This window comes from Pan troglodytes, chromosome 6, assembly GCF_028858775.2.
Source record: "Pan troglodytes isolate AG18354 chromosome 6, NHGRI_mPanTro3-v2.0_pri, whole genome shotgun sequence".
Taxonomy (NCBI): Eukaryota; Metazoa; Chordata; class Mammalia; order Primates; family Hominidae; genus Pan; species Pan troglodytes.
In genome coordinates this window covers 110,410,693-110,432,220 of record NC_072404.2, presented here as the reverse complement: position 1 = coordinate 110,432,220, position 21,528 = coordinate 110,410,693, and the positions used below count along the sequence as shown (strand labels likewise).

Sequence of the window (21,528 nt, the reverse complement as noted above, 5' to 3'; positions counted from 1 at the left end):
TCCCTATCCCCTGCCTCAACATGGTCCTTGCCAAATGTCCAGGGCTTTCCCTGGGGTTCCCAGTTTCCAGCCCTTCTCCTGGGCAGAGGGCCCACTCACACCTGAGACTTTATGGTCCTTGTCCCCACCCCTGGCCAGACACAGAGGTGACAAAAGGCCATGGCCCATCCCTGCCCAGAGAAAGCATCAAAGGGGCCTCTCCCAAGCCAGCACCCAAAGACCCAAGGGGACACATTATTTCTGATCACTCTCGACTCCTCAGGCAGGCCTGACTGCCCACAACAGCAGGAACAGAAGGGCCTGGCGCCAGCATAGACAGGCTCTGCTGTGTGAGTTTGCTATCAGGGTTTGGGGGCCTTGTGGGGGATCAAGATCTTTGGGGAGGCTCAGCTTTACCCATCCTTGCAAAAGGTGGCTGGACCAGGCAGCCCTAGCCGCTGGGCCACCCAACTCACTGACCCAACACCAGGGGTCTAATTGCTCCCTAAGCCCCCAGTGTCAAGGTCAGGGCAGTGGTGGGGGTGGGGAGAGCACAGATGACAAAGCCCAAGGGGCCCCTGCCCAGAGTCACTCCCCAATAAAATGGGTCCCCCCAACCTCTGTGTTTTCTGTGAGGAACCTCATGGCCCCCAAGGGCTGCCCACAGACCCCCTCCTTCGTCCCCGGGAGACACAGGTGCTCCCAGGATTCTCCTACAGTGCCACCTCTGGAAATCCCTGTTCTCCAATCAAACGGAGACCACTGAGGGGGTGAAAAGGAGACAGACAGAGGGCTGCTGCTTTTTACAATAAACTCTATATTGTGCACATGAAGACCTGGAGATGTGCCGACTTCCTGTCCCCAAAGCCAATCTTCCCCGCCAAGGAGACTGAGGATTTCAAGGGCTCAGAGTTACCGCAGGAATCCAGGTGACACCAGGAAGAGAAGGGGGAGGAGGGGAATCAGAGGGGATGGGTTTAAAAGGCAGTGGTGAGGCAAGAAGGGAGGGGGATCGAAGGAAATGAGGAGGAGGGAGACTGAGCGGGCTGCCTTTCCTTGGGGACTGGGGAACTCATGCCCTGCCCCCACCCACAGGGCTCCAGGGGTGAGAGAAAGGGGTGGAGAATAAAGAATTGGGCAGCAGGGTGACGGGGGGAACAGCAGCTGGGGTATTTAGGTCAGGGGGAGTCGGGGGCAGAACCGATGAATGGACGGGCTCAAAAGGGGAAAGGATACAAGGAATGAGAGCAAGAGAAACGGGGAACTGGGCAACAGGGTGACCGGGGGAACAGCATCTGGGGTATCCTAAGACACAGAGGCTATCTATACCTTGCTAGGGACCAGGATGTGAGGAGAGGAGGGAGGATTTAGGGCTGGGGGACTGGGGGGCAGGATGGATGAAGGAACGGGGTCAAAAGGGGAGGACGTCTAAGGAATGAGAGCAAGAGATGCAGCAGGGAGTTAGATCAGGAGAGGGCAGGAGATGGGATGGGGCTGCAGGCTGCCTCCAGGTTCAAAGTAAGAAACAGGCAGTAGGGAATTGAGAGAAAATAGGAACCAGGGCCAGAGACCAGGTGAAGGACGTGAGGATTGGAGGATCCGAGAGAGGCAATGGCAACACGAGGGCTGAGACGGGAGGGCAGAGTAGGATCGAGAATTGACCAAGTCTATGTGGTTTACACAACAACGGCGTGAGATATCATACAGGAATGCTGTACCCGTTTTGCAGGTGAGGAAACTGAGGCTCGTTACTGACTTGCCCAAGATTCCACAGTGGAAGAGCCTGGACGTGAACTGCGTCTCCAGGTGGGTTTCAGCCAAGTTGGAAGGAGAAGGATGGGATTTGGGGGAACAGTTTCAGCTTGCCCAAGAACAGCAGGAGCCTGGGCTGCCCGCGTCCTGGGGCCACCTCTTGAAATGGACGCAGTGCAGACCCTTGTGTCCGGGGCAGGGCGGAGGGGGTGGTGAAGGGGCCCCGCAGGGCTCACACTGAGGAGGAGGTCATCTCGGGTCTCTTGATATGCACCTGTCAGAGTCACAGTGAGGGACGGGAACGCGAAGCCACTGGTTTGGGCTGACAGGGAGGTCACTGCTGATCCGAGCCCAGCCCCCTCCCTGCCCTGGTGGGGGTCGGGGAGGGATTCTGGAATGGAGGCTGGGAGAGTTCCTTGGGGTCCCCCTCTTTAGCCCCTCACCTTCATAGTGGTGTCCACGTTCTCCAAGGCCACATAGAAATTTGTATCCTTGTCTAGAGAGAGAGGAGGGGAGAAAGAGGAGGGGAGAAAGAGAAGGGGAGAGGGAGGGGACAGAAGGGAGAGGGGGACAGAGTAAATGCGAGGAAGGCAGGGAGGGCGTCTGTCCTCGCAGTGGTGCCCAAGAAAGCCCCGGCCTGCTTCCTCAGGAGGCAGGACTCACCTGTTCCTTCGTCCTCGAAACCCCAGTTTGAAAAAGTGCCCACGACTTCCTCATCCCAGGTCTCGAACCATTTCCTGTCCTGGTCCCAGGACCTAGGTGGGGCCGCCGCGCGGTCAGACAGAGCCGGCCCGCCTGGGACCCCTTGGCCGCCCTCGCCCCCCGGCCCCGCCCCCCGCGCGCTCACCGGCCTCGGCGCTGGCCGCACCACCATCCGGAGCGCACCGCCCGGACGCCCAGCGCCAGCAGCAGCAGCACCAGCAGCGCGGCGCCGGCCGTCAGGCCCCCGACCAGCGCCCTCCAGTGGACGGCCACCTCGCAACGCGGGCCAGAGAACCAGTGCGTGTCGGTGGAGTAGCAGCTGCGGGAGATCGCAGGGTCAGACCCTCTTCACCTCCGGGCTCGGGGTCCACGCGTGCACCTGGGCCCCGCGGGGGCGGGTGAGGGGGCGGGGCTCCAGCCTAGGGCAGCGGGGGGTTCCACCCTAGGGCAGGCGGGGAGGTTCCACCCTAGACAAGGGGCTGGGAATCCACCCTAGAACGAGGGGCCGGGTCTCTACCCTAGGTAACGGGGCGGAATTCCACCTTAGATCAAGTGGGCAGGGCTCCACCCTAGAAGGAGGGGGCGGGGTTCAACCCTAGAACGAGGAGGCGGGGCCCCACCCTAGAATGAGTGGGCGGGGTTCTCTCCCAGAACTAGGGGACAGGACTCAACCCCATCAAGGGAGCAGAGCTCCAGGGCAGGGCTCCACTGTAGGGCAAGGGGGATGGGCTTGGAGCGGGACTCTGGGGACGAGGCTCCACTGTAGGCCCAGGGCGCGGAGCCGGGGCGGAGCATGGGGCGGGGCTTCATCCTAGAATGAGTGGGAGGGGCTCGGCTGATGCTGATGGTGAGCGGGGCCTTACCGGCACGCGGGACCGCTCGTCTCCAGAACGCACTGGCCCTGGTGACAGTCGATGGCGTTGTCCACGCCCGACGTGCATTTGGTGACACAGCGGAGCCGGGTGGCCTCCACCAAGGGGAAGTAGAACTCTTCATAGCCCGTGGGAGCGGCGCGGCGGCAGATGGCTGGGGGTTGGGGAGGGGGATGCACAGAGACAAGGACCTCATCCATTCTATTCAGGGGCCTGATAATGGTGCCTCTGAATATGCGCGAGGAGGATTCCATTTCCGAGGGGGGGGTGCTGTGGGGTAGACCCTGGGATTCGATGAGGGGAGGCCACCCCCAGCACCCTCACCCTCTCCTCGTGGCCCCTGCTGTCCTCAGGTGGAAGCCACTAACCAGTGCCAGGAAGGGCCGCCCTGGGCCACATGACTTGCCTCCCCCAAAGGTCTCTCCCTGCCCACAGGCTTCAATGGGCAAATGTCCCTGGTAGCCCGGATCATAGCCGCGGGAGACCACTCAGCCCTTTAGCCCACCCTCACCTTCCGGGGTCAGCTCTGTCTTGCTGTTGTTGTTCACCTTGACGGAGTCAGGCTTAAAACACAGGGCTGCGGAAACACAGGCACAGATGGAATAGGCGGGGCAGATCGAGGGGTTAAGGTCAAGGGGTTAGTGCCAGGAGGCAGGATAGGCACAGGGAGGGCAGTGAGGGCTCTCTCCGTCTGGGAGAGCCCTCTCCCAGAGGAGAGAGCCACAGGGGAAGACTCCTGTTGCCTGCCTCATCTCCCCTGAATAATCCGAGGTCTTCAGCCATCTGGGAAATGCTGAGCATGACAATCAGGGGGTCTCTTTCCCAGTACCAAGGTCACGGGGAGACCCTCCCTAGCCCCACCCTTGACACCGTTGTGTGTGGACTTATTCCCCTTCTCCCAACCTGCCAGAGGTACCACAGGGCTGGCACCTGAGCCCAGTGGCCCCCTGGCTGAGCTGGAGTGGGCTGGGGTGACACCTCAGGCCCTGGCCCCTCCCTCCAGCCCGGGCTCACTCTGGGAGTCCTGGCAGCTGTTCGCATCCTGGCTGGCGTTCTGCAGCCCCTCCTTCAGCGTGGTCTTCACCTGCTCGTACTGGCTCTCCAGCTGGGGGCTGAAGGGCATCTCCAGCAGGACCAGGTAGTCCACCACGATGCTGCCATTCCTGAGGGGTCCACGGCCTTAGAGAGTGCCCCAGCCAGGAACATATGGGTCCTTGGAGGGGCACCTCCAGAAGCAACCCAAAGTGCACCAGAAGGGGGAAGGGAGCAGAGGTCATGAGTTGGGATGCCACGTGCATCCTTTTCAGAAGGGGCTGCCAGCATTCCTGACTTGGTCTGCCTGGGAAGGCAGGACAAGGAATGACTGACATGATTGACTTCCTCTCTCTGTGTGTTTTATAGAGACAAAGTCTTGCTCTGTCACCCAGGCTGGAGTGCAGTGGTGTCATTAGAGCTCACTGCAGCCTCCAACTCCTGGGCTAAAGTGATCCTTTCTCCTCAGCCTCCCAAGTATCAGGGACTACAGGTGTGCACTACCATGCCTGGCTAATCATTTTATTATTATTATTATTACTATTTTTATTGTTGTAGGGATGGGTTCTCACTATGTTGCCCAGGCTAGTCTTGAACTGGTTTCAGGTGATCCACCCGCCTAGCCTTCCCAAAGTGCTAGGATTGCAAGTGTAAGCCACCACATCTGGCCTGACATTCTCTTCTTGTTGCATCAAGCCATCATCCACCGGGCACCCCTGGACGCGCGTTCTCTCCCTCTCTCTCTTTCTCTCTCTCTCTCTCTAATGCTGACCCACTCGGTAGAGCAGGGGCCAGCCAGAGGGGGACAAAGTCATCAATTCAGGCACCACCTTCCCACATGTCCCTGCAACTTCTCTCCTTCCAGTGTGCTGAAGAAGAGAGGTGCCACCCCTCCTCCAGATAAATGGCCCCAGAAAACGATCCGAAAAAATACCCAGGGAGTGATTCTTATGTACCCCCTCCACCCCTCTCTTTATAAAATCCGATGATTACAAAAGAAAGGAATGGGTTTTTTGCGTGCACACATTTCCCCCACCCAACACTGCCTCCGCATCCCCAGATGGGTCTCCTACCTCAGGGACAGGATCTCCACACCCTTGAAGGTGAAGCCCTGCATGTCTGCAAAAATCTTCTGCATCTGAAACACCAAGGATCCCTGGGCTCACGTCCGAACCTGCAGATCTGAGGGGACCCAGACACCCAACCCCAGCTCCAGGGAAGACACTTCAATTCCCCTCCCCGGCCGGGTGCCGTGGCTCACGCCTGTAATCCCAACACTTTGGGAGGACGAGGCAGGTGGATCACAAAGTCAGTAGTTCGAGACCAGTCTGGCCAACATAGTGAAAACCCGTCTCTACTAAAAATACAAAACATTAGCCGGGTGTCATGGTGTGCACCTGTAATCCCAGCTACTTGGGAGTCTGAGGCAAGAGAATCATGTGAACCCGGGAGGCGGAGGTTGCAGTGACCCAAGATCGCACCATTGCACTCCAGCCAGGGTGAGAGTGCGAGACTCCACCTCAAAAAAAAAAATCCCCTCTCTTTGCCCTTTACCTGATTCCAGAAGGTCTTGTTGAAATCCCTGTAGGCCTGGGAAGTGTTGTCATTGAGGTCTGGCGAGAACTGCTGATCCACAGACACTTCCATGCCCACCTCGGTCTCCACTACATCTGCACAGAGCATGCATGTCCCCAGTCACTTCTCTGTCTGCTTTTGTCTGAAGCCACCAACACCACCACCCCAACCCACAGGCTCCTCCTGCTGCTCCCCTCCAAGATCCCTGAGGACTAATGCCCAGAGGCAGGAACAGATGTAGGAATTCCAGGATGCATTATGCCTCAGGAGGCTGAGGCAGGAGAATCAATTGAACTCAGGAGGCGGAGGTTGTAGTGAGCCGAGATTGCATCACTGCACTCCAGCCTGGGCCACAGAGCGAGACTCTCTCTCAAGAAAATGAAAAAGAAAGATGGGGGGGGGGGAGAGAGAGAGAGAGAAAGCATTGTGTGAAGATGAGGGAAAGAAGAAAAGAAAGAGAAAGAAAGAAAAAGAGAGAAAGAAAAAAAGAAAAGAGAAAGAGACAAAAGAAAAGAAAGAAGAGAGAAAGAGGAAGGAAGGAATTGTGTGGAGATGAGTGAAAGCAGGCAGGAAGATAGCGGTCAGCCTGTGGTCCCTCCTGGCTGCCCCCATAGTGGGAAGATGTCCATGTCCTAATCCCCAGAACTGTGACTATGCTATACTACAGGGCAAGGGAGGATCAAGGGTGCAGATTGAATTAGATTGCTAATCAGCCTAACTTTTTTTTATTGTTGAGATAGGGTCTCATTCTGTCATCCAGGCTGAAGTGCAATAGGGTGATCATAGCTCACTGCAGCCTTGAACTCCCAGGCTCAAGTGATCCTCCCACCTCAGCCTTCCAAATAACTGGGACCACAGGCATGAGCCACCATGCCCAGGTAAGTTTTTAAAATTTTTTGTGCAGATGAGGGTCTCGCTGTGTTGCCCAGGCTGGTCCTGAACTCCTCGCCTCAAGCGATACTCCCTCCTCGGCCTTCCAAAGTGCAGGAATTATAAGACAATCAGCTGATTTTTTTTTTCTTTCTTCTGAGACAGTCTCGCTCTCCCTCTGTCATCTACGCTAGTGTGCAGTGGCTAAATCTCGCCTTACTGCAGTATCCACCTCCTGGATTCAAGCAATTTTCCTGCCTCAGCCTCCTGAATAGTGAGGATTATAGGCATCTGCCACCATGCCCAACTAATAGTAGAGACAGTTTCACCATGTTGGCCAGGCTAGTCTCCAACTACTGACCTCAGGTGATCCTACCCCCTCAGCCTCCCAAACTGCTGGGATTACAGGTGTGAGCCACCCCGCCCAGCGTAATCAGCTGATCTTGAGAAAATTAACATAGACTATTTGGGGAGGAGGCAAAGTCATCACAAGGGTCCTTAACAGTGGGAGAAGCAATCAAGGAGGCCAGAGTTCATCAGAGGGAGATGAGGCTATGGGAGAAAGACACAGAGAGATGCAGCCTTGCTGGCTTGGAAGATGGAGCCAGGGGCCCTGGCACACGCAATGTGGGAGGCTCCAGAAGCTGCAAAGGGCAAAAAAATGGATTCTTCCCTGGAGCCGCTGAAAGACAACACAGCCCTGGTGACGCCTTGATTTCAGCCCAGTGACACCCACATCAGACTTCTAATCTACAGAATTCTAACATGATAATGTCGTGTTGTTCCAGCAGCCAGGTTTGTGTTTGTTGGCCCGGCAGCAGTTGGAAACTGATACAGCTCCAAGCAGCCCAAGTCAGGAGATGGGCCCAGGAGGGAGGGTGGTCCCAGCCACCTCCTAAGGGTGAGGACGGAGAGGAGCATGACACAGGGCAGCGGAGGGCATGGGAGAGATGGCAGGGAGGGAAGGACCGGGCAAAAAGGCATGGGTGCCTCCAGGCCCCACAGAGGGATAAGTCTGGGGAGAGTCAGTGACACCCTGTGGGAGGAAGTGCAGAAGGCATAGCTCTGGCAACTCACCTAGATCCACCTGTTCCACAGCAAACTCACAACTGGAACCATAGAAGGTGCTGGGGCACTGGCATTTGAGGCCATCCCACTGACCCCCGTTCTGGCATCTGGTCTGGAGCTGACAGCGGTCCCCAGAAAACCCTGGAAGGCAAGCACACTGGCCCTGTTTCCAGGTGCCACCATTGTCACAGGTGCCTGGAAAACACAGGAAGAAAGGGAAGCTCAGGATAAAGCCTGACCTCAGTGACACAGGAATTTTGCAGGGGAGGAAGGAGGGGAACAGAGAGGCAGAAGGTCCAACCTGCAGTGGTGGTCAACGTGGACTGTGTGGTCATCTGAGAAGTGATGCGAGTTGTCCTGCGTGATGTAAGGGTGGTAGGAGTCTGGGTAGTGGCCACTGGTGTCTCTGAAGTTCTAGTGGTGGGTGGGGAGGGGTGTGTTGACTTGCTTGAAGTCCTCAGGATGGTCGGGAGGCTACTGCTTGGTTTCATGGTGAGCGGGATGGTAGAGACGCCAGGAAGAGGTGGGGGGATCACAGAGCTGTTGCTCAGCCAGGTCTCACTGGTGGGCAGTCGAGTACTTGTGAAAACTGTGTTTGTGGGTACAGTCCCAGTGCCAGTGGAACTGGAAGCATTGGGTGTGATGCTGGACTCACTTTCTGGCGTCATGGAAGAAGTGTCCATATATGTAGTAAGAGTAGTTTGGATACTGATGGAGGTAGGACAGGTGACCATTTCGGTAGTAAAGGGAAAGACTGTTAATGGGGTGGTGGGAGGAGAAGTAGCTTCAGTGCTGGGATCCATTTCAACACATGGATCAGTGGGAGAGGCAGGGACTATGGTAATTGTTATAGTTCCTGGACAGGGTGTGGTGGAGGGAAGGGAAATATAAGAAAAGGGGGTTATTTCAGTGAGAGCTGTGGTCAGAGAGGAGCTGGTTGGAGAAGTGCTGGTAGTTGCAGAGGAAGAGAGACTAGGAAACGCTGTGATAGAAGTGGAGCCCACATTTTCTGTACTGAAAATGTATGGTGAAGAAGGAACAGAATGAATGGTAGTAGCGAACACTGGAGTTATGCTGGCAGAAGACGGAGAAGAGGACATGATAATAGTCGGTGTTGAGGACCAGATGATGGTACTAAAAGAAGTCAAGATTGCATTTGTAGACGTACTTCCCCTAGTGAAAGATTCTGTAGTGAACTCACTTGTAGATGTGAGTGAAGTTTGCAAAGAGGGGATTGAAGGAGTTGTTTGAAGGGTGGAGGAATGTGTGCTAGGAATAGGAACCTGTGATGTTGACACGATCGTGCTCAAGGCTGTTGATGGAGTAAGAGTACGAAGAGTGGACGTGGAGGAATCCGTACTTCCAAAGGTGACAGTAGTAGGTGCAGGAGATATTTGGGTCCCAGTGGCTGATGTCAGTACAGGAGGGGTCTGTGTTGGGGTTTCAGGTGTAACAACAATACTTGTGCTAAAGGAACTGATTGGGGTGTTCTCAGTAATTCTGAGGGTCATTCTCACAGTGGACATGGTGGGAGAGGTGGTGACCACAAGGGATGAGGTTTCTGTACTTTGGATGGAGGGAGAAGATGAAATGATGTGTGTTCGAGTTGGTAAGGTACTGATATCAGTGGGTATAGAGGGAAAGTCTGTGGTTGTAGTCAATGAAGTGCTGGTGCCCACAGACGAAGGGGTGAGAGTTCGTAGGCTTGTGGTCGGGATGTCTGTACTCAGAGAAGATGAGGTTACAGGTGTGGGAGTCACCGCAGTCTCTGAGGTAGTAAAATGTGAGGTGATGGCAGTTGTGGATGTGCTGACTGTGGAGTAGATGGTTGAAGAACTGAGGCTGGGAGTACTCTGTGAGGTGGTCTCAGTGGTGGTGATTGAAGAAGTGAAGCCGGGAGTACTGTGTGAGGTAGTCTCAGTGGTGGTGACTGAAGAAGTGAGGCCAGGAGTAATGTGTGAGGTGGTCTCGGTGGTGGTGACCCACGAAGTGAGGCCAGGAGTACTGTGTAAGGGGGTCTCAGTGGTGGTGATCGAAGAACTGAAGCTGGGAGTACTGTGTGAGGTGGTCTCAGTGGTGGTGATCAAAGAAGTGAAGCTGGGAGTACTGTGAGAGTTGCTCTCGGTGGTGGTGATCGAAGAAGTGAAGCTGGGACTATTGTGTGAGGTGGTCTCGGTGGTGGTGACCGAAGAAGTGAAGCTGGGAGCACTGTGTGAGGTGGTCTCGGTGGTGGTGATCAAAGAAGTGAAGCTGAGAGTACTGTGTGAGGTGGTCTCCATGGTGGTGATTGAAGAAGTGAAGCTGGGAGTACTGTGTGATGGGGTCTCAGTGGTGGTGATTGAGGTAGTGTAGCTGGGAGTACTGTGTGAGGGGGTCTCGGTGGTGGTGATTGAGGTAGTGTAGCTGGGAGTACTGTGTGAGGTGGTCTCGGTGATGGTGATCAAAGAAGTGAAGCTGGGAGTACTGTGGGATGTGGTCTCGGTGGTGGTGATCAAAGAAGTGAAGCTGGGAGTACTGCTTGAGGGGGTCTCGGTGGTGGTAATCGAAGAGGTGAAGCTGGGAGTACTGTGTGACAGGGTCTCAGAGGTGGTTATCAAAGAAGTGAAGCTGGGAGTACTGTGTGAGGTGGTCTCCGTGGTGGTGATCAAAGAAGTGAAGCTGGGAGTACTGTGGGATGTGGTCTTGGTGGTGACGATCGACTCGGTGGTGGTGATCGAAGAAGTGAAGCTGGGAATACTGCTTGAGGGGGTCTCGGTGATGGTGATCAAAGAAGTGAAGCTGGGAGTACTGTGTGAGGGGGTCTCAGAGGTGGTTATCAAAGAAGTGAAGCTGGGAGTACTGTGTGAGGTGGTTTCGGTGGCGATGATTGAAGAAGTGAAGCTGGGGGTACTATGAGAGGTGGTCTCAGTGGTCCTGATTGAAGAAGTGAAGCTGGGAGTACTATGAGAGGTGGTCTCAGTGGTCCTGATTGAAGAAGTGAAGCTGGGAGTACTGTGGGATGTGGTCTCGGTGGTGGTGATTGAAGAAGTGAAGCTGGGAGTACTGTGTGATGGGATCTCAGTGGTGGTGATTGAGGTAGTGTAGCTGGGAGTACTGTGTGAGGGGGTCTTGGTGCTGGTGATTGAGGTAGTGTAGCTGAGAGTACTGTGTGAGGTGGTCTCAGTGATGGTGATCGAAGAAGTGAAGCTGGGAGTACTGTGGGATGTGGTCTCAGTGGTGACGATCGAGTCGGTGGTGGTGATCGAAGAAGTGAAGCTGGGAGTACTGTGTGAGGGGGTCTCAGAGGTGGTTATCAAAGAAATGAAGCTGGGAGTACTGTGTGAGGTGGTCTCTGTGGTGGTGATCAAAGAAGTGAAGCTGGGAGTACTGTGGGATGTGGTCTCGGTGGTGGTGATCGAAGAAGTGAAGCTGGGAGTATTGTGTGAGGTGGTCTCGGTGGTGGTGATCGAAGCAGTGAAGCTGGGAGTACTGTGTGAAGTGCTCTCGGTTGTGGGGATCAAAGAAGTGTAGCTGGGAGTACTGTGTGAGGTGGTTTCGGTGGCGATGATTGAAGAAGTGAAGCTGGGAGTACTATGAGAGGTGGTCTCAGTGGTCCTGATTGAAGAAGTGAAGCTAGGAGTACTGTGGGATGTGGTCTTGGTGGTGGTGATTGAAGAAGTGAAGCTGGGAGTACTGTGTGATGGGATCTCAGTGGTGGTGATTGAGGCAGTGTAGCTGGGAGTACTGTGTGAGGGGGTCTCAGTGCTGGTGATTGAGGTAGTGTAGCTGGGAGTACTGTGTGAGGTGGTCTCAGTGATGGTGATCGAAGAAGTAAAGCTGGGAGTACTGTGGGATGTGGTCTCAGTGGTGCTGATTGAAGAAGTGAAGCTGGGAGTACTGTGGGATGTGGTCTCGGTGGTGACGATCGAGTCAGTGGTGGTGATCGAAGAAGTGAAGCTGGGAGTACTGCTTGAGGGGGTCTCGGTGGTGGTGATCGAAGAAGTGAAGCTGGGAGTACTGTGTGAGGGGGTCTCAGAGGTGGTTATCAAAGAAGTGAAGCTGGGAGTACTGTGTGAGGTGGTCTCCGTGGTGGTGATCAAAGAAGTGAAGCTGGGAGTACTGTGGGATGTGGTCTCGGTGGTGGTGATTGAAGAAGTGAAGCTGGGAGTACTGTGTGTGGCGTTCTCAGTGGTGGTGATCGAAGAAGTGAAGCTGGGACTACTGTGTGAGGGCGTCTCAGAGGTGGTGATTGAGGAAGTGAAGCTGGGAGTACTGTGTGAGGTGGTCTCAGTGGTGGTGATTGAAGAAGTGAAGCTTGGAGTACTCTGTGAGGGGTTCTCACTGGTGGTGATTGAAGAAGTGAAGCTGGGAGTACTGTGTGAGGGGGTCTCGGTGGTGGTGATTGAGGTAGTGTAGCTGAGAGTACTGTGTGAGGTGGTCTCGGTGATGGTGATCAACGAAGTGAAGCTGGGAGTACTGTGGGATGTGGTCTCGGTGGTGATCAAAGAAGTGAAGCTGGGAGTACTGTGGGATGTGGTCTTGGTGGTTGTGATCGAAGAAGTCAAGCTGGGAGTATTGTGGGATGTGGTCTCAGTGGTGGTGATGGAAGAAGTGAAGCTGGGAGTACTGTGTGAGGTGGTGGTGGTTGTGGTGATCAAAGAAGTGTAGCTGGGAGTACTGTGTGAGGTGGTCTTGGTGGTGGTGATTGAAGAAGTGAGGCTGGGAGTATTGTGGGATGTGGTCTCGGTGGTGGTGATTGAAGAAGTGAAGCTGGGAGAGCTGTGTGAGGTGGTCTCGCTGGTGGTGATCGACGAAGTGAAGCTGGGAGTACTGTGTGAGGTGGTCTCGGTGGTGGTGAGCAAAGAAGTGTAGCTGGGTGTACTGTGTGGGGTGGTCTCTGTTGTGGTGATTGACGAAGTGAAGCTGGGAGTACTCTGTGAGGGGGTCTCGTTGGTAGTGATTGAAGAAGTGAAGCTGGGAGTACTGTGTGAAGTGGTCTCAGTGGTCGTGATTGAAGAAGTGAAGCTGGGAGTACTGTGTGAGGGGGTCTCAGTGGTCGTGATTGAAGAAGTGAAGCTGGGAGTACTGTGTGAGGTGGTCTTGGTATTGGTGATTGAAGAAGTGAATCTGGGAGTACTGTGTGAGGGGGTCTCGGTAGTGGTGATTGAAGAAGTGAATCTGGGAGTACTGTGTGAGGGGGTCTCGGTGGTTGCGATTGAAGAAGTGAGGCTCGGAGTACTGTGTGAGGCGATCTTGGTGGTCGTGGTTACCAAGTTTGTTGTTGGAACTGTGGCTGTTACTGTGGTGGGGAGAGAGGAAGAGGTGGGTCGAAGAGAGGTCACAGTGGACAATGTACCTGTCATATTGGTGGAATAGGTGGTTCTGGTCGTGGAATCTGTGAGAGCACTAGTAAGAGAAGTAGGGTAGGTGGTCTCAGATGTAGGTGTAGAACTGGTGCCGGAATTGGAGAATGTGGTCACCAAGGTAGATAGAGGGGTGGTGTTTGTGGTACCACTGGTGATCGCTTCTGTACTTGGGACAGGCGTAGAAGATGAAACGCTACTGGTAAATGATGGTAATGTATTAGTGGCTGTGGGCCCTAGAGGGGTGGTAGTTGTCATCGAAGTCACCGTATATGTGGAGGTGATTGAAGAAGTGATGGGGGGAGTAGAACTCATGGCTGTTTTGAAAGATCCTGTGGAAATGTCAGGGGTAGGAGTCAGTGTGGTGGTCTTAGGGGATGTGGCTGTTGAACTGGTGAATGTAGTCTGACCTGTGCCTGTAGTTGCTACAGTGTATGAAGGTGTTTCCATCTTTGTAAATGTTGTGAATGACATGGTGGTTGTAGGTGACGGGATGGATTCAGCTGTTGTGTGGAGTGTACTGGTGATGGCTGGGGGTGAGGAGATACTGTGGGTGTGAGTGGTCCCTACACTGCTGGCAGACATGGAAGAGGAAAATGAATGTGTCACTGGAAAGCTTGTCAGGAGGGACCTTGCTGGAGTGTTCTCAGTACTTGTGAAAGTTGGTCCTCCACTGGGAGTGGTAGCAGACATCATGCTAACAAAGATTGAGGTTTCTGTATTCTGGACAGTGGGAGATGAAGGAATGACACTTGTTGGCCTTGCAGACATGCTGGAGACTGTGTACACTGAGGTGAGGTCTGTCATCATAGGTAATGAACCACTGATGACCACAGATGAGGGAGTAATAGTTGTTGGTTGTGAGGTAGGGATACCTGTACTCACAGTAGATGGGATCATGGATGTAGAAGTCACCATGGTACCCAAGGTAGTGGGAACTGAGGTGATGGCAGTGGTGGGTGTGCTGGCTGTGGAGTAGATGGTTGAAGAAGTGAAGCTGGTGGTACTATGTGAGGTGGTCTTGGTGGTGGTGGTTACCAAGTTTGTGGTAGGAGTTTTGGCTGTTTCTGCGGTTGAGACCAAGGAAGAGGTGGGTGGAAGAGAGGTGGCAGTAGATGATGTCTCTGTCATAGTGGTGGGATAGGTGATTTCAGTTGTGGACTCTGTGACAGTGCTTGTGGGAGAACTAGGGTAGGCGGTCTCAGATGTAAGTGTAGACCTGGTGATGGTAATGGGGAGTGTAGTCACCAACGTGGATACAGGATTGGTGTTTGTGGTATGACTGGTGGTCACCTCTGTGCTTGGGACAGGTGTAGAAGATAAAATGCTACTGGTGAGTGGTGATAACGTATTAGTGGCTGTGGGCCAAGAGGTCGTAGTTCTCATAGAAGTCATTGTATTGGTGGGAGTGATTGAAGAAGTGATGGGGGGAGTAGAAGTCATGGCTGTTGTGAGAGATTCTGTAGAAAAGTCAGTTGTAGGAGTCAGTGTGGTGGTCTCAAGGAATGTGGCTGTAGAGCTGGGGAAGGTGGTCTGACCTGTGCCTGTAGTCGCTACAGTGGTTGAAGGTGGTTCCATCGTTGTGGATGTGGTGAATGAGGTGGTGGTAGTGGGTGCCAGGGTGGATTCAGCTGTTGTGTGGATTGTATTGGTGCTGGCTGGAAGTGAGGAAATAGTCTCTGTGTGAGTGGTCCCTGCACTGCTGGCAGACATGGAAGATGAAAATGAATATGTACTTGGGAAGGTCGTCAGGAGGGAACTTGTTGGAGTGCTGTCAGTACTTGTGATAGTTGGTCTCAAACTGGGAGTGGTGGCAGAGGTCATGCTGACAAGGGATGAGGTTTCTGTATTCTGGATGCTGGGGGAAGATGGAATGACACTTGTGGACATTGCTGAGGAACTGGAAACAGTGAATGTTGATGTGAGGTCTGTTGCTGTAGTCAGGAAACCGGTAGAGCCCACAGAAGGGTAGGTGATAGTTGTTGGTGTTGTGGAAGGGATGTCTGTACTCAGAGAAGATGGGGTCATGGTTGTGGAAGTTACCATGGTACCTGAGGTAGGGGAAGCTGAGGAGATGGCAGTTGTGGATGTGCTGACTGTGGAGTAGATGGTTGAAGAAGTGAAGCTGGGGGTACTATGAGAGGTGGTATTAGGGGTGGTGGTTATCAAGGTTGTGGTAGGAATCATCGTGGCTGTTTCTGTGGTTGGGAGAGAGGAAGAGGTGGGTGGGAGAGTAGTGGCGGTGGACAATGTACCTGTTATACTTGTGGAATAGGTGATTTCGGTCGTGGAGTCTGAGACAGTGCTGGTGGGAGAAGTAGGGTAGGTGGTCTCAGATGTAGGTGTAGATCTGGTGATGGTAGTGAGGAGTGTAGTCACCAAGGTGGATAGAGGGGTGGTGTTTGTGGTATGACTGGTGATCATTTCTGTGCTTGGGACAGGTGTAGAAGATAAAATGCTACTGGTGAGTGGTGATAATGTATTAGTGGCTGTGGGCCAATAGGTCGTAGTTCTCATAGAAGTCATTGTATTTGTGGGAGTGATTGAAGAACTGATGGAGGGAGGAGAAGTCATGGCTGTTGTGAGAGATACTGTAGAAATGTCAGTTGTAGGAGTCAGTGTAGTGGTCTCAGGGAATGTGGCTGTAGAGCTGGGAAAGGTGGTCTGACCTCTGCCTGTAGTTGATACAGTGGATGAAGGTGGTTCCATCACTGTGGATGTGGTGAATGAGGTGGTGGTAGTGAGTGATGAGGTGGATTCAACTGTTGTGTGGAGTGTACTGGTGGTGCCTCGAGGTGAGGAGATACTCTCTGTGTGAGTGGTCCCAGCACTACTTTCAGACATAGAAGAAGAGAATGAATGTGTCATTGGAAAGCTTGTCAGGAGGGACCTTGTTGGAGTGTTCTCAGTACTTGTGAAAGTTGGTCCTCCACTGGGAGTGGTAGCAGACGTCATGCTAACAGAGATTGAGGTTTCTGTATTCTGGACAGTGGGAGATGAGGGAATGACAGTTGTTGGCCTTGCAGACATGCTGGAGACTGTGTACACTGAGGTGAGGTCTGTCATCATAGGTAATGAACCACTGATGCCCACGGATGAGGGAGTGATGGTTGTTGGTTGTGAGGTAGGGATACCTGTACTCACAGTAGATGGGATCATGGATGTAGAAGTTACCATGGTACCCAAGGTAGTGGGAACTGAGGTGATGGCAGTTGTGTATGTGCTGGCTGTGGAGTAGACGGTTGAAGAAGTGAAGCTGGTGGTACTATGTGAGGTGGTCTTGGTGGTGGTGGTTACCAAGTTTGTGGTAGGAGTTTTGGCTGTTTTTGCAGTTGAGACCAAGGGAGAGGTGGGTGGAAGAGAGGTAGCAGTGGATGATGTCTCTGTCACAGCGGTGGGATAGGTGATTTCCATCGTGGAGTTTGTACCAGGACCAGTCGGAGAATTAGGATAGGTGGTCTCAGATGTAGTCATAGATGAAGCATTTGGAGTGGGGAGTGTGGTCACCAAGATAGATGGAGGGATTGTGTTTATGGTGCCACTGGTGACTACTTCTGTGCTTGGGACAGGTGTAGAAGACAGAGTCATACTGGTCAGTGATGTAAAAGAATTGGTGGTTGTGGGAGGAGAGGTCGTAGTTGTCATAGAAGTCACTGTATTTGTGGAAGTGACTGATGAAGTGATGGGAGGAGAAGTCATGGCTGTTGTGAGAGATTCTGTGGACATGTCAGTTGTAGGAGTCGGTGTGGTGGTCTCAGGAAATGTGGCTGTAGAGCTGGTGAAGGTGGTCTGACCTGTTCCTGTAGTTGCTGCAGTGGTTGAAGGTGGTTCCATAGTTGTGGAAGTTGTGAATGAGGTGGTGGTAGTGGGTGCCAGGGTGGATTCAGCTGTTGTGTGGAGTGTACTGGTGCCGGCTGGAGGTGAGGAGATACTCTCTGTGTGAGTGGTCCCAGCACTGCTGGCAGACATGGAAGATGAAAATGAAAATGTTGCTGGGAAGGTCGTCAGGAGGGAACTTGTAGGAGTGCTGAGTGTACTTACAGAAGTTGGTCTCACACTGGGAGTAGTGGCAGAGGTCATGCTGACAAGGGATGAGGTTTCTGTATTCTGAATGCTGGGGGAAGATGGAATGACACTCGTGGACATTGCTGAGGAACTGGAAACCGTGAATGTTGATGTGAGGTCTGTTGCTGTAGTCAGGAAACCGGTAGAGCCCACAGAATGGTGGGTGATAGTTGTTGGTGTTGTGAAAGGGATGTCTGTACTCAGAGAAGATGGGGTCATGGTTGTGGAAGTCACTATAGTACCTGAGGTAGGGGGAAGTGAGGAGATGGCAGTTGTGGATGTGCTGACTGTGGAGTAGATGGTTGATGAAGAGAAGCTGGGAGTACTGTGGGAGGAGATCTCAGTGGTGGTGGTTACCAAGTTTGTCATAGGAGTCGTGGCTGTTTCTGTGGTTGGGAGAGAGGAAGAGGTGGGTGGGAGAGAAGTCTCTGTGGACAATGTACCTGTCATACTTGTGGAGTAGGCGATTTTGGTAGTGGAGTCTGTGACAGTGCTGGTGGGAGAAGTAGGGTAGGTGGTCTCAGATGTAGGTATAGACCTGCTGATGGTAGTGGGGAGTGTGGTCACCAAGGTGGATAGGGGGGTGGTGTTTGTGATACCACTGGTGATTGTTTCTGTGCTCAGGACAAGTGTGGAAGATAAAATGGTCCTAGTGGGTGATGACAATGTATTAGTGGCTGTGGGCTGGGAGGCGGTCGTTGTCATAGAAGTCACTGTATTTGTGGAAGTGATTGAAGAAGTGATGGGGGAAGTGGAAGTCACTGCTGTTTTGAGAGTAGTAAATACTGGGGTTGGGGACGTGGTTGTATGGATGCTTCCAGTGGGCAGGGGAGTCCTTTCTGTGGTTCTAGTTGTAGACGAGATTGTAGTGTGGAAGGTTGTGTCTGTGGCTGACACAGAGGAGGGTGTCACTGTCACTATGGGAGTTTCCCTTGCAGTGGTGGTAGAGGGAGAAGATGTCATGGCTGACGTTCCTTTCTCAGTAGTGGTCATAGGGTAAGTGCTGGTGACGGTGGTCACTGGCTTCTGTGTCACGGGAGTCGAGGTGTAAGAGCTGGTGAAGGCCACTTGCGTCGTGGTCACACAGATGGAGGTGGGGTGGGAGATGGTGATTATAAAGCTCGTTGGATACACGCACTCAGTGGTGGCCGAATAGACCAACACGGTGGGTGGAGTGGTTTCAACCTTGAAGGCAAACTTGGACGTCGGGGTGGTTGAGGTGTTGGAACTGACTGGAGAGTTGAGCAATGTTTCAGAGATGAGTGTGTCATGGGGGGAGGTAGTGAGTGTCATAGGTGCATTTTCCCTGTGGCCAGGAGCAGGAGAGGCGAGCTGGGGGACACCAAGTGGCCACCCAGCCAGGTCTCTGGAGTGTGGAGAATTGCTGAGCACAGCGCTGGCTGCTTCTGCCCTGGGGAAAGGCACTTGAGAGATGGATGTGGCCGTGAATAAAGTTCCTGCATTGGCGGCAGAGCAGAGGAATCCACTGGTAAATCCGTGGGTCATTTTGTTACATCACTCATGTAAGCTACTCACTCACCCATTTTCCAGGCAGCATCACAGAGGGCAGGGCATACTGCAGCTGACTCCTGCATCAGAGGCAGCTTGGAGCTGGGTGCTTTGTGGTGCTGGAGACCACTGCCTGTCTGCTCCTAGGGGAGCAGTGGGGCATGGGAGCCCTCATTCCTCACCGGGCCTTGGCCTTGTCATGGCAGGTCCTCCTGTCCTGATATAGCCGAGCTGGGCAGAGCCTCCCTCCCCTCCCTTCCCTCCTCTGGTCACACCCAGGCTCCTCCTCCCTCTGCCCCTTCCTCTCCTCCCCCTGCTACTGCCTGGAGTGCTCCCATCCCCCCATTAACCTTCTGCTCCCACCACTGCTTCTCCCGGCACCCTGCTGCTGTCTGGGCTGACTCCGCTTTCAAAGAGAAAAAGAGAGAACCCAGCCATGTCCTGGCAGGGGGCGCATCACAAAAACCAGGAGACAGGGAAAGCTGAACAAAGAGGGCCAGGCACGGTGGCTCATGCCTGTAATCCCAGCACTTTGAAAGGCCAAGGCAGGAGATCACTTGAGGTCAGGAGTTCGAGACCAGTCTGACCAACATGGTGAAACCCTTTCTCTACTAAAACAAAATACAAAAATTAGCCAGGCGTAGTGGCGTGTACCTGTAGCTGAGGCAGGAGAATCGCTTGAACCCAGGAAGCAGAGGCTGCAGTGAGCTGAGGTGGTGCCACTGCACTCCAGCCTGGGTGACAGAGCAAGACTCCATCAAAAACAAAAACAAAAACAAAAAACTGCCCAGAGAACACCAAAGAGAAACAGGCTAAGCTCACACACTAATGACTTCAAAGGGCATGGAGTGAGGACTAGGTGAAGAGGCAGACAGACAGCATAGAAAAAGAAACTTCCAGAAGGAGCTACCTCAGCAGTCAGGCGTGATGAGTTCTGGAGACCTTAAGGCTTAGCAGTGAGTGTTCATCACACAAATAGACATATTTTTCTATACTATTCCCTTTTGGCCGTGGGATTCATTAGTTTACAAGCATGAACCCCAGCATGTGGATTTCAACCCATTTCACAATTGGTCAGAGTTAGGATCAGAGATCCGGCTGTCGGGGGTGTCGGGGACGAGGAAGACAGGCAGCCACAGCAGATGGGAAGTGGGAAGTACCCGACCTGCTACCCCTCACCTCGGGCACAGCCCATCTTGTGGCTGAGAGCTGGGGTGTCACGTCTCAACCTAGCTTGTGGGTGCCAGGGAAGTGGGGTCAGGGATTATGAGAATCCCCAGGCTACAGCCCTTGGCTACAGGATGTGGCCCTGGAGGTGACTGAGAAGGGGACTCATGGGCCTGTAGGCTGGGTGGCCTGGGATCGGGGATCAGAAGCAGACACTGAAGTACAGAGAAAAGAGAAGTATAGAGGAATTGCGGGGTGTTCCTGCAGGGCAGAAGAGAGAAGCCTGGGACCCCACGCCGGGTAGTCTCAGACGCACCCTTGGAAGCGAAGTGGACATCAGGAGCTCCCTGCCCCGGCCCTGGTGCCAACAGCTGTACCCAGACACATGGGCCCTGGCCGGGGTAAGAGAGTGACGGCAGAGCTGGGGAGGAGCCGCGGGGGGACAAAAGGCAGAGAGGCTGAAACCAGAGGACCGAGACCAGGGGTAGAAGTTAGAGGGCTGTCAGGGAGGGAGAGGCCAGTGTGAAGGGGACACTCAAGCTGGGGGCGTGAGGCAGGTGACAGAAGGAGTCAAGACAGGAAGGGCACTGCTCTGGGAAGACGTAAATCCCACCCTCTACCCTCCAGCTGCAGATACAGATTGGGGCTCAGCCGCTGCAACCTGCTCAGTGCTTGGTGGAGAGTGGCAGAGACCCAACTCCCTCACTCTTTCCCAACCTCGGTTTTCCCTGCACCTGGAGCTCTGGAAGAAACCTCTCCTCATCGCCCCCTCCCCCAATCAGGCCGTGCCTCGGTTCTCCCTGCACCCAGAGCCCCAAGCGGTGCCTTCTTATCCCCCCTCCCCAGGCCTTACAGCCACTTTTCCCTCCCCTTTCCTGGAACATCACATCAGGAGCTTTTCTCCAACCCCCTCCCGCCTCTCCCCCTTACCTGTGGCCCACGGGGAGGCCTTGATCATCCAGAGGAGGCCGAGGAGCCCCAACAGCTGCATGGGCCCAGCGGGCAGGGGGCTGGGGCAGAACAGGCTTCAGGACCAGGACAGCGGCAGGGACGTGGCCCTGGGGCGTGCACGTAATGAAAGTGCTGGTTATCGGTTGTGCTGAGCGTCAGGGCTGAGCACAGCCTCACCTTTGCACCGCCCCACCTCTCCCCTCTTCCTCCCTTCTCCCTGCACCCGGACAGACAGACGTCAGCGCTGTGGGAAGCGGGACACGGGGAAAAAGATAGGACAAGTCCAGGAAGTGTCAGGCAGGAAGAGCTGCTATTGGCTCAGCCCCACAGCCTGCCTGGCCCACATGGAACTGCCTGGAAGCTGCCCTTCCTCCCCGACACCCGTGGAGGGTACCCTTGACCGAGGGCTTGGACTCTGGAGTCTGGTCCTACTCCTGCAGCCTCTCCTGAGTTTCAATTCCTCCTGCTGGGGAGACAGTGGCACCTCGCTCTCCTTCAAGCCCCTTCTGTCCCTCAGTCTGCCCATGCTCCATCCTGTCCCCCGCAGGACCCCATAGGCCAGAAAAAACCGTGGGAGTAATTAACACAGAATTCCATCTGAAGTCATTTTATTATCTGAAGAGTTGGGGCTAGGTCCCAGAAAA

General features: G+C 54.0%; 1 protein-coding gene across 2 annotated transcripts; it reads right to left on the bottom strand.

The window, feature by feature from the left end:
* Positions 1-776: 776 nt before the first annotated feature.
* MUC3A (mucin 3A, cell surface associated) lies at positions 777-21,096 on the bottom strand. Of its 2 annotated transcripts, none has more exons than XM_054656156.2 (12): positions 20,864-21,096; positions 8,152-18,714; positions 7,860-8,045; positions 5,892-6,007; positions 5,411-5,475; positions 4,320-4,468; positions 3,817-3,882; positions 3,297-3,459; positions 2,579-2,752; positions 2,395-2,486; positions 2,175-2,227; positions 777-2,005 (listed from the first exon to the last, which is right to left on the bottom strand). In XM_054656156.2, the coding sequence occupies exons 1-12, from the start codon at positions 20,922-20,924 to the stop codon at positions 1,964-1,966; spliced, it is 11,730 nt and encodes a 3,909-aa protein (XP_054512131.2). In that variant the 5' UTR covers positions 20,925-21,096; the 3' UTR covers positions 777-1,963. The 2 variants fall into 2 exon arrangements, with proteins under 2 accessions (XP_054512131.2, XP_024213751.3); XM_024357983.3 differs by having other exon boundaries at positions 2,603-2,752.
* Positions 21,097-21,528: the final 432 nt, after the last annotated feature.

Excerpts from the sequence above, each read along its gene's own strand:
- MUC3A (XM_054656156.2), bottom strand. The coding sequence starts at position 20,924 with ATGCAGCTGTTGGGGCTCCTCGGCCTCCTCTGGATGATCAAGGCCTCC. Across the intron at positions 5,476-5,891 it reads ACAAGACCTTCTGGAATCAG|ATGCAGAAGATTTTTGCAGA; the intron begins GTAAAGGGCAAA and ends TTGGTGTTTCAG. Across the intron at positions 3,883-4,319 it reads CAGCTGCCAGGACTCCCAGA|CCCTGTGTTTTAAGCCTGAC; the intron begins GTGAGCCCGGGC and ends GTGTTTCCGCAG.